Source organism: Emydura macquarii, unplaced genomic scaffold (assembly GCF_026122565.2).
Source record: "Emydura macquarii macquarii isolate MOO-44397 ecotype Brisbane River unplaced genomic scaffold, CSIRO-AGI_Emac_v2 contig_499, whole genome shotgun sequence".
In the NCBI taxonomy this organism is placed as follows: Eukaryota; Metazoa; Chordata; order Testudines; family Chelidae; genus Emydura; species Emydura macquarii.
Window position 1 is genome coordinate 12,558,199 of NW_027130636.1, and position 12,648 is coordinate 12,570,846.

At 39.9% G+C, this 12,648-nt stretch overlaps 1 protein-coding gene across 1 annotated transcript in view; it reads right to left on the minus strand.

Moving 5' to 3' along the window:
• Positions 1-270: 270 nt before the first annotated feature.
• Positions 271-12,648, minus strand: part of SLC25A36 (solute carrier family 25 member 36) — a 50,564-nt gene continuing 38,186 nt past the window's right edge. The window contains exons 6-7 of the mRNA XM_067538954.1: positions 5,696-5,985; positions 271-4,853 (exon numbers count right to left, since the gene is read on the minus strand). Of these exons, the coding sequence (XP_067395055.1) occupies positions 4,660-4,853; positions 5,696-5,985 (484 nt within the window). The 3' untranslated portion in view covers positions 271-4,659. The remainder of the gene's footprint in view (positions 4,854-5,695; positions 5,986-12,648) is intronic.

Sequence of the window (12,648 nt, forward strand, 5' to 3'; positions counted from 1 at the left end):
TACACAAGAGTTCAGGTCTTATCTAAATCTTATCCAAAAATAACAGTAAGTAGGTAGAACTCATATATTCTAGAAAGATCACAATTCAAATGTATTGTGGCTTTCAGCTATAGTTAAACTGATACATGGTGAAATGATTCATGGGGATTTCCCAGCAAGCCTCTTATTTACGCCCCCACTCTTCAGCTATGTATCAAGTGTAAAAATTCACTGGGATTTTTTTTTTTTTTTTTAAATCTTGGTCCAACACCACACACAGCCATATTTTGAATATAAGCACATATTTTATTTTTTTTTAAGTTTAAAACAGTCCAAACAAAAAAAATTAGCTATATAATATAAATACTGAGTAAATGCACAGTTTACAGCCAACCACACATATGCAAGAATAATAGCAAACCTCACATGAATGTTAGAGGATTCTCAAATGGTAATTTGTGAGTGTTTAAGCTATGACTCCCACGGCTTAATTAACTATGTTCACATATGCAGGGTATGCAGACTCTCTTAGAGAACAACTGAAAACTTACATGACTTCAGTTTTTACAGAAAGAACTATATTACAAAAACAAATTGGAAAGGAATACATTTAACTAGCACACTTCAGTGTTCTGCTTGTTTCTAGAATAAAAAACGCTTAGGAAGCAACGTTTTAAAGAGTGTATCCAATTTGAATTCTCTGGAAGTAATTTTTTAAAAATCCTACAGTCTAAGGAATGTTTCAAATATGATAATCAGGAAACAAAAAAAAAATCAAAACAAAACAAAAAACTAAATAAAAAAAGCAATAAAGCACAAACTGTCAGTCTTGAACATCTTTGAATTAAAAAGTAAATGTGCGGAGTGTTATCATATAATCTAGGAATTATACAGGTACAATGTCAACAGGCCTATGGATAGGCTGATATTTCAGTCATTAACTATAAAAAAAATTAAAAATCCTTCATAAATCACTAGTGTGATCCTACTAAGAACAATGTATGCAAACAAATTGAAGACTAGGAAAAAATAAACAGCAGATCTTGCAGTCAGTTTAAGGTTGGGCAGAACTTTCCATTTGATACACCAAAACTCACCTCAATTTGTGACGTTTCACACTAGGATTTCTAAATCCTGGATATTGATTGATAGGGATTATAAAACATGGACCTATTCACTGAAGATTTTCTGTCATGGCTTTCCAAGTTTCAGCCACAATACTTTACAGTGCTAAGCCGTTATTTTATAAATCTTATTATTCAGTGGACTGTAAAAAGACAGAGAATTGTTTAAGACCAGAAACCATGTTAAGTGGAACACAGATCCACTTCTTCTGCGAGCACACACAATAGTGCCACCTTCTGGCTGACATGAAGACCTGCAGTCTTATCATACAATCTGTTTCTTTACTCTTAACCAGCAGTTGAGATAAGTCAAATCAAATATATTTTATTTAAATAAGAATGGATGTATGTTTATATAAATTAAATGGATATGCAAAGTAATTCTCAAATGTTGCTCTTTTCAGAAAACTGAAGTTTAACTTCTCTGTGGAAAAACACTGTGGCATAACTTAATGGTAAACTACATTAAAGAATCAAATAAGAGATGGCGACCCAAAACAATTACAATGTTAAAGTACGCTCTTCTTTCAGCTTTGTAATAAATGGCATTATTGAAGGTAGCATCTTCTCTTTACCTCTGTATGTTTTCAAAATAGATACAAGAAAACTATGTAAATAATGTCAGTATCTTTGGGAAATATTTCAGACTTATCTTTTGTACATTGTGGTACCTTTTTCAACAAACAAAACAGAACACACAGTTTGGTTTAATTTTTTTTCTTTGTTAATTAAAAATTTTGGTCTTTGAAGAATTAAAACCCAAGAAGAATTGGAACAAGAGCTTGATTGTTTCTTTTCTGGGACAGTTAAGGACAAAAGATAGAACTTTCTAGTGAGTTCTCTCACCTTTGGAAGCAAGATTTGGTGGGATCTATTCTCTCCCTACGAGGCATGCACACACTATTTAGTAGGGTAATGGAAGTGGTGCATGTGCAGTGAATACAGACCAGATCTAGTAGGTCAAATTTATTCCTGGACTATGCAGGTGCAACTCACATCAAAACCATGGGAATTTTACCCCTTACCTCCAGGGATGAATTTGGACTTTGTGTGCTTGCTCATCTAAAATTCAGCTATAAACAGAACTACCTTGATAGCTCCTGAAGAGCAATCAGTTTTCTATGTAACTTATTACCCATCATTAGCTCTTGTAACATAGCTTTCACCTTATAACCATTTTTGGCTTTCACATTGCTGCACTTAAACTTTCGCTGTTAGTTGAATGCCGGTGTCAGCAACAGCATCTGAGGAGTCTGGCCATTGATATTTGGAAGTAGGCAGTTAGTAATACAGTATTAGGAGATATCTCCTAACGTATTTTTTTTAAAATAATCTCCTTGTACTCATATGAATACGATTGTCAAGTTTAGTCTAAGTGTGTGCAACACAGGCTATACAGAGAACACTTCTAGTATTTAAAAACAGGTAAGAAGATTTCTAAGGAAAGCACATCAATGAACCAAGCCCCTGCTGAACGGGCATAGCAGTGATCTCTGTGCTTCACCGGTGGGCCTTCAAAGGAAAGGCAATTATTACAGAGTATTAATAACACAAAGGGTTGCAGATATATATTGAAAGATTTCTGCCATAGTATGAAGGATATTGCAATGCTCAAAAGAAAATAAAACAAGACAAACTGGTTGTTCAGTATGTGTCAAACTTTTATGTATAAAAGTCTTCAAAACTACCTGAACATAGAACCTAGCAATCTACTGCAAACAATGCCTTTTTCTGCACAGCTATATAGAAATCAAACCATATGCTTAGCTTCAAAAGAATCTGCATGTAATGAACACTGTTTCTAACTGCACATGACCAATATCTAAAATCTTAAAAGGGAGAAAAATCACAAGCCAAAAAAGGCCACAAAGTGCATAAGGAGTCATTTGTAAGATAAAGCCATTGCACACAACAAATAGTTTAATGTATACTGAAGTACCACACTGGAGGAGTTAATTGCACCACTTTGTTTACCAGTGTAGTGGCATTCATAGGTAGAAAGCTATTGCCCCAAAATCACTGTGAACATCTCATCCAAAAGGCAGCAGACTTAATTTTGGAAGTATTCAAGGTGCAGAAGAGAGGTGTGAGTGTGAAAAGCTATGTAGAATGTGCAACTTTTATTTCTGATACTTTGAATCTGGAAAACTTGATAAATTGTGGCAGAACAAGTAACCAATCAAGCTAAGATATGCCATCAAATGCAATGCATTGCTCTGGAACTAGTTTTACAAAACATTAATTAAAACCAATGTCTGAATATTCAATATAACTAACTCTGCCCTCTAAATTGTCTGTTATCTGCAGTTCTGCACTCAGCTTTAGGTTGAAACAAGGGATATAGCAACTTTTAAGGGGAATGCTTAAACAAAAAGTTCTCAATTACCATTTTCTCCATCACTCTGCAAGTAGCTGGGGTTTCACTGAAAATGATCTACAGCAACTCCCAACTTGTCGCTATACAAAACTGTATCTAGGTGCTTTCCTATAGCTTTACACACGGCAAAGTATGCACCCTCCTTCTTTAATCCAGTAGAAGTGTTGGTACTTTAGTCCACAATTTTAGGCTAAACCTTGCAGAAAGTAGCTTTAGTATAATAAAGCTTGTTTTCAGCTTGTATAAAGCTGTTTTGATTGAATATTATATATTTTGCCTCATATAAAGCAGACTGATTTGTTAGAATTTAACACCTCATTAAGAATCCTTAAAGACACTGTGCAATTCCTTGTGTTAGTAGTGTGGGTCACATTACAGATCAGGTGAGGAAAATCCATGATCTGTTGTAAAGTTAAGTACATCTTATGGTCCTCCTTAGATTCTAAAAGGGAGCAAAGATCTATGATTATGAAAACAAAAGAATGAAAGCAGAACTGGAAATCCAAGCACGCCAATACTAAGAGACTGGTATCCTGCAGAGTTAAGCAATGAGAACTTCTCACACAATAACCGAGAATGTACCTCAACCTCAAAACAAGGTCAGCTTTTGTAGTGACAAAACAGTTCAATTTTAGGTCCCTGTGTCATATTCCTTGAGACAGTAAGATGGAAGTTGCACACTGCGACTACTACCTCCGTCTCTTCATTTGAAACTTCAGATGGAATTGAATAGAAGTCAGACATAAAAAGTTACGACTCTTATGCTTTCATCCTCCTCATCCTAACAGGTTACTGTGCACTGAAACAAAATGTACTGAACCACTCATTAAGAGTGGAAAAAGGCTGCCCCTTACAATATCTGACTAACCCCTCCTTTCAAATCACTGAAGCTTATGATTTTGTATCATGTAAATTAACACATCGAGAGAAAATAGTAATTTTGAAGTAAGATGTGTTTAAAGACATTCCCCTGGGAGCAGCTTCTGTTTGTCACATGGTCACAAAGGGACCATACTATAAGGCAGCAAATTGCTCATGATTGCCTATAATCAATCTTCTATTTCATCCATAGCTGCATGTTCCTGATAGATATTTTTCTTCTGCCCACCACATTGGTACTTGGTGGTCCACTGCAATCTTTTGGTCTTTCACCTTCCTAGGGATAGCCTTGTAATACTGCTATCCATTGAGTAAGTAGACCACTACTTCATAGGTTGACATCATTATAGCTGTGTTTGGAATCTGTCTGATCAGATGCGTAGTTAGACCACGGTAGAGGGATCCATACCCTTCTTCTCGCACAAGCAAAGACAGTGTCTGGAAGAAAGATCTGTATTTTGTTCCCTCTTCACGTAGTCTTGTTCGTACAACTTCTGTGTAAAGAAAGCAACACGGTTATTTTGGTCATCGCCTTGCAAAAATGTAATGAAAACAAATCAGTCAATTTAGTCGACAAGCTAAGCAAGTATAAAACCCGCAACATCGTAGTAAAGAAGGCCAACATGGCAATAGAGGGGCTGGGAATCTGGAAGGAAAAGTCAAGCCATGTCCTTTCAAGAGCACAATAATCTAAAAACAAACTGACTTATTCCCAGATGCCAAATTAACAAGGTGAAGTAATGGTGCTTTGAGTGAACCAGATCCAACAAAACCACTTAAGCATATGAGTTATTTCACCAGCTTCACATTAAAATTAAGCACATACTTAAGTGCTTTGCTAGACTGAGACATAAATAGCAAGCAGCACTACTGGGGAACACGGAGCAAAAGAACAGCATTGAAAGATAGGAGGAGATCTTCCTGACATAGCTCCCTAAATATTATAAAAAGGAAAAGAAACAGTCTGTTGATTAGTTACTTGAAACAGACATAAATAATGAGCACAACACAGGGGTCCAAACGAAGCCATAGCGTCCTGAACCTGTGTGGACTGGATTGTGGCTGTTCCCTAGGATGAATTAATCTTATTGCCCAAAGGGGTCAGACTAAATATCTGTTTAGAAATACTTTTACACTGATTTCTGAATACCGTCGCCTCTGGCTGACTTGCTGAATCATAAATTGGCCGTGCTAATTTTCTAAATCACACAAGTGTAGCTAAAACAAAGTGTTCCTTTTTCAGGACCTGATCCAGAGCCAACTGAAATCAATCAAATGGCTCCCACTGACCTCTCTGGGGTTTGGATCAGGTTCCTAATGAATGAACTGCCCTCACCATGTGGATATGCTATAGATGTGGCACAGGTTTTAGAAGTGGCAGCAGCCATCATCATTCCAACAAAGTCTGAAGCTTCTTTCACAGATTCGTCCTCATCGTCCATGTTAGAAGCAGTCTTAAATTCCAGTAGTTTTCGCTTAATACTCTCGTAAATAACAAAATGAATAACAGTCTCCGATATGCCTGCGTAGGATGCCGACATTCCTCTGTAAAAGCCTTTAATTCCATCTGAATGATAGACTTTCCGGACACATTCAAAAGCACTCATACGCTTTTCTCCACGATTCCTGAAAGAGAAGGAATGTTCAACTGGTTCACAATCGTCATTTTAAATGATCAATTACACAACGTTTTGCTATGAACACGAGGCCTTTAGAAATAGCTGGCAAATCAATGCAAAGAAGCTCCAATTCAAGAGTGCTTAAGAACACGCACAATTTCAGTACACAAGTAGTCCCACTGACTTCAGTACTACACGTGTAGTACTTTGCTGAATCAAGGCCAAAGGATGTAATGAACTCTTAAATGATTGAGAAGTCTCAGACAACTCTCCAGCCCTCCACATCTTCAAGGTTCAAAAAATCAGAGACCTGAGCCAGACACAATCAAGGTAGACAAATGCACGACCATTAAAAAGCTAAGACTAAGCAGCTGAAATCCCGTTACCTGCAGTCTGTTACTTACTAAAGCACAACTGCTTAACATTCAAAGGGAGTAAACAAACTATTTAATAGTAGTTCATTATTTAAACTGATCCCACGAAGCCACAAGTGAGGTCAAATAATTGTGCACACCGGGTCCAGCAGATTTTGTAGTTGTAGGACTCAAAAGAACATTTTAGTCTTCAATATCCCCAACTTGCAAATGTAAGTTCATTTGATCATTTACATTAGAAAATATAATGTACTGTGTATATGCCACACAGGGTCAGTTAATACTGGATTAATTTAATTAACTTGTTTCCCACTGTCCTTGCTGATGTTTCTTGAAGTACAATCTCAGGTGGAGAAAACACACTTAACCTGGAGTTATACAAAATGAGCATGAATCCACAATTCATTGGCTACATCAGTTAAACAGATTCTGCCACCAGAGGTCTCTTGTAGGAGTGAGTAAGTGATACAAAAGAATGCAGAACACACTGCCCTTTAACTACTGCTAGAGACATTTGAGATTACATTTTGCTTTTATGTTGCCCCGCTGCCTTTCTGAAGTAAGGTATATGGACTCTGCCCTACACAGAACAATCCTTTGCCTTACAGTAACTGTGGTTCTTTCAGAGGTTTGGTCTGTGTGGATCCCCACTTCAGGTGACTAGCAAGCAGGGCCCTTTTGCAAGGTGGGCTGAAGCAGCCTTAACTGCCACCAGCTAAAGCATGAATGTAAAACTGCCTGCCCAAATTTTGCTTCTGATCTGAAGAACAGGTCAATCAGGTTTAACAAAAAATAAGGGGGATCACTTCACGTGGCTGCTTTGCCTGTTTCAGATATAGGCTATTTTCTGAAACATGGAGAGGTTGTAGCCTGGGCTTTACTGAGTGAGCTTTGATGTTTGAGGGAAGGGGCGCTCCGGCGCTTTGGTGATAAACAGAAATACCCCCTGTAATCCAGTTAGATATTCTCTGTGCTCAGATGGCTTGTCCTTTAATTACCTTGCTTTATGTAATAAAGAGGTGAGGGCTCTGTATAAGTATACCTCTACACTAAAGGAAGGAGTGAGCCTCCAAGCCTAGGTAGACAGATTTGCATTAGCTTCCCTTGAGCTAGTGCACTAAAAGTACCAGTGTGGACACTGCAGCATGGTCTAGCCACCTGACCCAACTATCTGTCACCATAGAGCGGGCTGCTTGCAGCCCAATCAGCACCCAGCTGTGGCCCATGTGACATCTTCAGGGCCGTACAGGTAGTATATATTGTGTAGATGCGGCCCACATAACACAGAGAGAGCTGGATATGCGGTCCACAATGATAAATAGGTTAAGAAACACAGCCATACTGTTCAGTTCAGGATCAAGAGAAACTAGTGCAAGCAAGTCTGTCTACCCCGGTGGGGAGGCACACTCCCATCTGCAGCGTAGACATACCTTAAAAGTTCTCATCTTATCCAGATAATATAATAGGGTCCTGGTGGTACCCTGAGTGTGCAGTTTTTTCTCCCTTGGAATGGAGCTTAAGAAAGAAGGTAGGAAAAACAATGATTTCGATGAACTTCAGAAACAATTCTAGGAATAAGTTCATGTTGAAATCTTAAAAAACACTTTCTCTTGGTGAAATATGGTGTAGTGAGGGTTGGCCATAAGCACTTGGAGTTCTTGACCCTTCTTCCTAGTGTAAGACCACCAGAAAAACCTGTCTTAAGAGTAAAGTGGTGAGGAGAGCACTTAGGGGCTTGTAGGACAGTCTCAGATGCCCAGAAGGGGTGGTGGCTCAACTTTTAAGAATTTCCAACCAACAGGGTGATCGGATACGGCACATGACTGAACTGAAGGATGGCATGCTGAACTTCTGGCAAGGTGAACCTTGATTGAACTGATAGAATCTGAGATATTTAATGGCAGGATGTAGTCAAGAATCTTGGGAACAGCAGCTTTCATAGGATCTAGATTTTACAAGCTCTCCATAACAAAAGCCTCTTTCATTTGGAGAATCAGGCTTTCCTTGTGGAATATTGGAATGTGACCTTGATTCAGAGATACTTTATATCCAGGGAGTCATCAGAGATTGAGTTGACATTTGAAGGAGATCTGTCAATCAAAGTTATCTTTTCCAATAAGGAACTAACAGTATCACTTGCGCTACAACTTATCTTTTTCTTATTACCTTGGAAATGAGAAGAAATAGTGAAAAAGCATAAAGATGATTCTATTTCCAGAAAGAGAAAAGCATATTGTACAGAGCCTGAACTTATGCCTTATCTGGGGCAGAATTTTGGGCACTGTGCTCCCTTTGTGGGGAAAAACATCAAAATATCAGATTAAGGACTGATGTGAGGGAGCAATCTTGACTAGTTACAGATTGCCCGATAAGGAAATCGGCTAGGGTGTTGTGAACACCTGGTAAGTGAAGGGATATTAGGATTATCCTGTGAGTCTGGCATCAATTCCAAAGTCTTGGACCTGGGGCAGGGAGTCAGTGCCTGCAAGTAATGTGCTGCAGTCACATCTTCTGAGAATCTCTAGGACAGAATTTTTCAGGGCTGAAATTTTACAGGCCAAATCTGATTGCTCCAAGTTCCAACACATTTATGTGAAACTGCATCTGCTCTTGAGACCAAACTCCCTATACTTGCAGATGGTCCGAGTGTGCACCCCATCTTGTTCCTGAAACATCTGTGATCACGGTTAGAGGTACACCTCTGCGTTTTGGAGGGGGAGAGAGTCTACCCACCAATTTAATGATGCCAGAATATGACTGTGACGGGGTGCTTCCTGAGCTACCTGGTGTGTTGGACTGTCTAGCCTGTGTGTCACCTGACGGTCATAATCACACCCAGGTTGGGTTTTTTTGCGTTACTCATCCCCACTTTTACACACAGTACACCACAACACAGGCTTCTTATAGCAGAAGCTTTTCACGTAGCCTCCCTCCTCAGAACAGTTCAGCGTCCAAGCTCCCCTTCCTCCCAGTTACTTCTACTATATTCTCCCAGTTACATCCGTACCCCTCTAATTATCACCTAGGGGCTCATAATCACCTTACAGAAAGTGGTTAACTGCCTCTAACTGGGCCTGCAGTCTTCAAGCTTCAGCAGCATCAGTGACCAGGGTGACACAGATTTGTCGCCCACATGATGTCCTGATGGACAAAACACCATTCTTAGTCAGCCTTGCCATGGTTACAGGTGAAGTTTGGCTAGCAGTGTCATGAAAGTGCAAACTGACATGTGAACTATGAGTTTTAGACAAAGCATGATATTGGACAGGTCTGTTATGATACTGGAAATCATGGTCATGATGAAGGGAATTCTCTCCTCAGGAAGGTATGTTCTTGCTGATTTAATCTAGTAAAGGCCCTATGAACTCTATCAACTGACAGGGATTATTTATTTAATTTATCATCAGGACTAATATCCTGGATCTATTAAAAGATAGGACTGTGGGCACTTCCTGAGAAAACCTGTCTTTGATCAGGCAGTTGTACAGATAGGGCATTTGCATCTATCCCTATCTCCTCACGTGTGTGGCTATCACTACTAGTCACTACATGAAGATTCTCAAAGCCATGGAGGGAATGAATGGTGGAATTCTGTATGGGAACTGACTGGGCCCTACTGTGAATCACGGATGCTTCCTGTGGGCCACATGGTTTGCAATATGGAAGAATGTGTCCCAGAATAAGAGCCACAAAAAAAAAAAAAAAAAAAAAAAAAAAAAGAGTCTTGAGCTGACAGCAAGGAAGGGAAGATGGAGGTTAGTATTACCATCCTGAATCTAAGGTGGCATATGTATTTGTTTAGCCTTCTGAGGTCAAGGACAGAATGAAGGTCCCTTTTTTAACTTTCGCATAAGGAAATATCAGGAGCAGAAATCGCCTCCTCTGATTTCCATAAGTACCCCCTTAATGGTTCCTACGTGAATCAGGGAAGCCACCTCCTCTTTCAGTTGCTTCTCATGAGAAGGGACTCTGAAGAGGGACAAGGACAGAAAGGGAAAGAGGACTTGATTTGGACATAGTATCTTTGGAGATAACCTCTAGTACTGATCTGTTGGTGGTTATTCCAGTCCAAGCCTAATAAAACAGGGAACAGAACATCCCTAGATGGGTTCAGGGACAGCTCAGTCTGGTTTGGTTGCGATGCTTAACCTTCATATCTAATCTGCTGTCTAGATGACTGTGCCGGTGGATTGGCACCTGTAGAAGGTGGTGGTTTCCTGTAGGAAAATCTAGGTTTCTTCCTCAAAAGGTAATCCATAGGTTACTGCTCACTTGTAGCTATATGGTCCGAGACTGTTATATATAGCCTTTCCATCTGGAGTATATAACACAGCCACGGAATCTTTTAGTGAATGCACTGTCTCATTAGTCCAAGTGCTAACAAAGCAAAGGCAAACCCTTGATCAGATTCTGTACCTTCCTTGGAATATCTGAGGCTTGCAGCCACAACACCCTTCACGGTGTTATTGCAGTGGCCATGGGCCTGGCTGCAGTATCTCATCTGAAGCATCTATGGCTGCTTAGAGAGCAGTTTTCTCTACTAGTTGTCCCTCTTCGATTATGGATTTTAACTCTTCCTTGAAGGAGTTTGTTGCAAAGGGAGATACCTTGACCCACATCAGAAATTTCTACTTCAGGAATAACTCTTGATAATTTGCTATATACCTTTACTGTAGTCAGGCAGAAGAATTGAGCTTTTGGGGATCCTTACCCTTGAGAATTGCTTTCACAGGGCCCAGCTGCTAGCTTTCTCTTGGACTACAGTAACTACTAGTGTCCCTGGTACCAAAAGAGAACAAGATTGTTTGAAATCCCTTTGGGGAAACAGATATCTTTTCTCCACTCTCTTTGCTATATGGGCAAGAGGTCTATTACAGACTTTTAATTGGTTCTATGGTGCCCTCGTTTATGGACATTGCTATCATGCTTGGAGCAGTAGAGTACAAGACATCGAATAGTTCATGGGCCTTTTCTTCGATTACTGGTGCCTGAAATTTAGCTATACAAAAGTACTTCCTGAAAGGTTCGAAAGTCATCAGGTATCATAAAAGATTAGGGTTGGAAGGGACCTCAGGAGGTCATCTAGTCCACCCCTCTGCTTAAAGCAGGACCAACCCCAACTAAATCATCCCAGCCAGGGCTTTGTCAAGCTACACCTTAAAAACCTCTAAGGATGGAGATTCCACCATCTCCCTAGGTAACCCATTCCAGTGCTTCACCACCCTCCCAGTGAAAAAGCTTTTCCTAATATCCAAGATAGTCCTCCCCCACCACAGCTTGAGACTATTGCTCCTTGTTCTGTCATCTACTAGGTAACAGGATTGGGGATGATGAGACTGCCTTATCAGGAGACAAAGATGAGGGGGTTTTGGGAGAAGATTCAGGTATTGATCCAATTGTTCTAGATCTACCTTTTTTCTCCTGTGCTTTTGTTTGTCCAGTTCTACAGAAGGTCTTGAAGTTGATGTGGCAGGAGGAGAACGAGAATGTCTGCATTTGCATGATAAGCAAGAGAGAAATCCAGTACTGCAGGTTATAGACAGCAGGACTTAGTATGCCCAATATGGTAAATATGGTATATGTATGATTTATGAAGCCATTGTAAGTAAGCCAGAAGTCTAAAATGTACATCTCAGGTGGAAAGGGATGAAATGTCTCCAAGCTGTAGGGAGCGGGGAGGTAAGGGGAATTAGACCATCACAATATAGGCAGAGCTTATAGCCCAATGGTTTTGGATCTGCCATTCTGGGTGCTGAAGTTATAAAAGGGTTTGGGGTTTCTCTGGAAGAAATAGAAACAAAAAGGAGAGAATGTTTAGTAGGCAATTGAACCCTGGCTGAGATAAGCAAAGCAAATGCTACCGTGATGTGGTGGACACTGTTGATTCCATCCTGCTGCCAAAGAGGTAAGAGGAAACTAAGGGATGGTTGTGGCTGCTCTGCCTTTACACTGCTAAATGGGGGATGAGGGGAGACGGATATAAGGGGTGCAGACATGGCCTCAAGGGATGCTGTTATTCAAAGATTCTGATCCCTCATGCACGATGCACATAAAAACCTGAAGTGCAGATCCACACAGACAAATACTTGAAGAAATTGTCCTTTCAATGTGTAAGATGCACGGGTGCATAGTATATTTTACTCTATGTATATACTCTGCAATATCACCTTGGAAGACCAGAACAATTTCATTTAGTGTGCAACGAACACTGGGTTAACACCTGCTCCTACTGGAATCAATGTGAGTTTTACCATTGACTTCAGGGGAAGCATGATCAGGCCCATTATATTATCCAC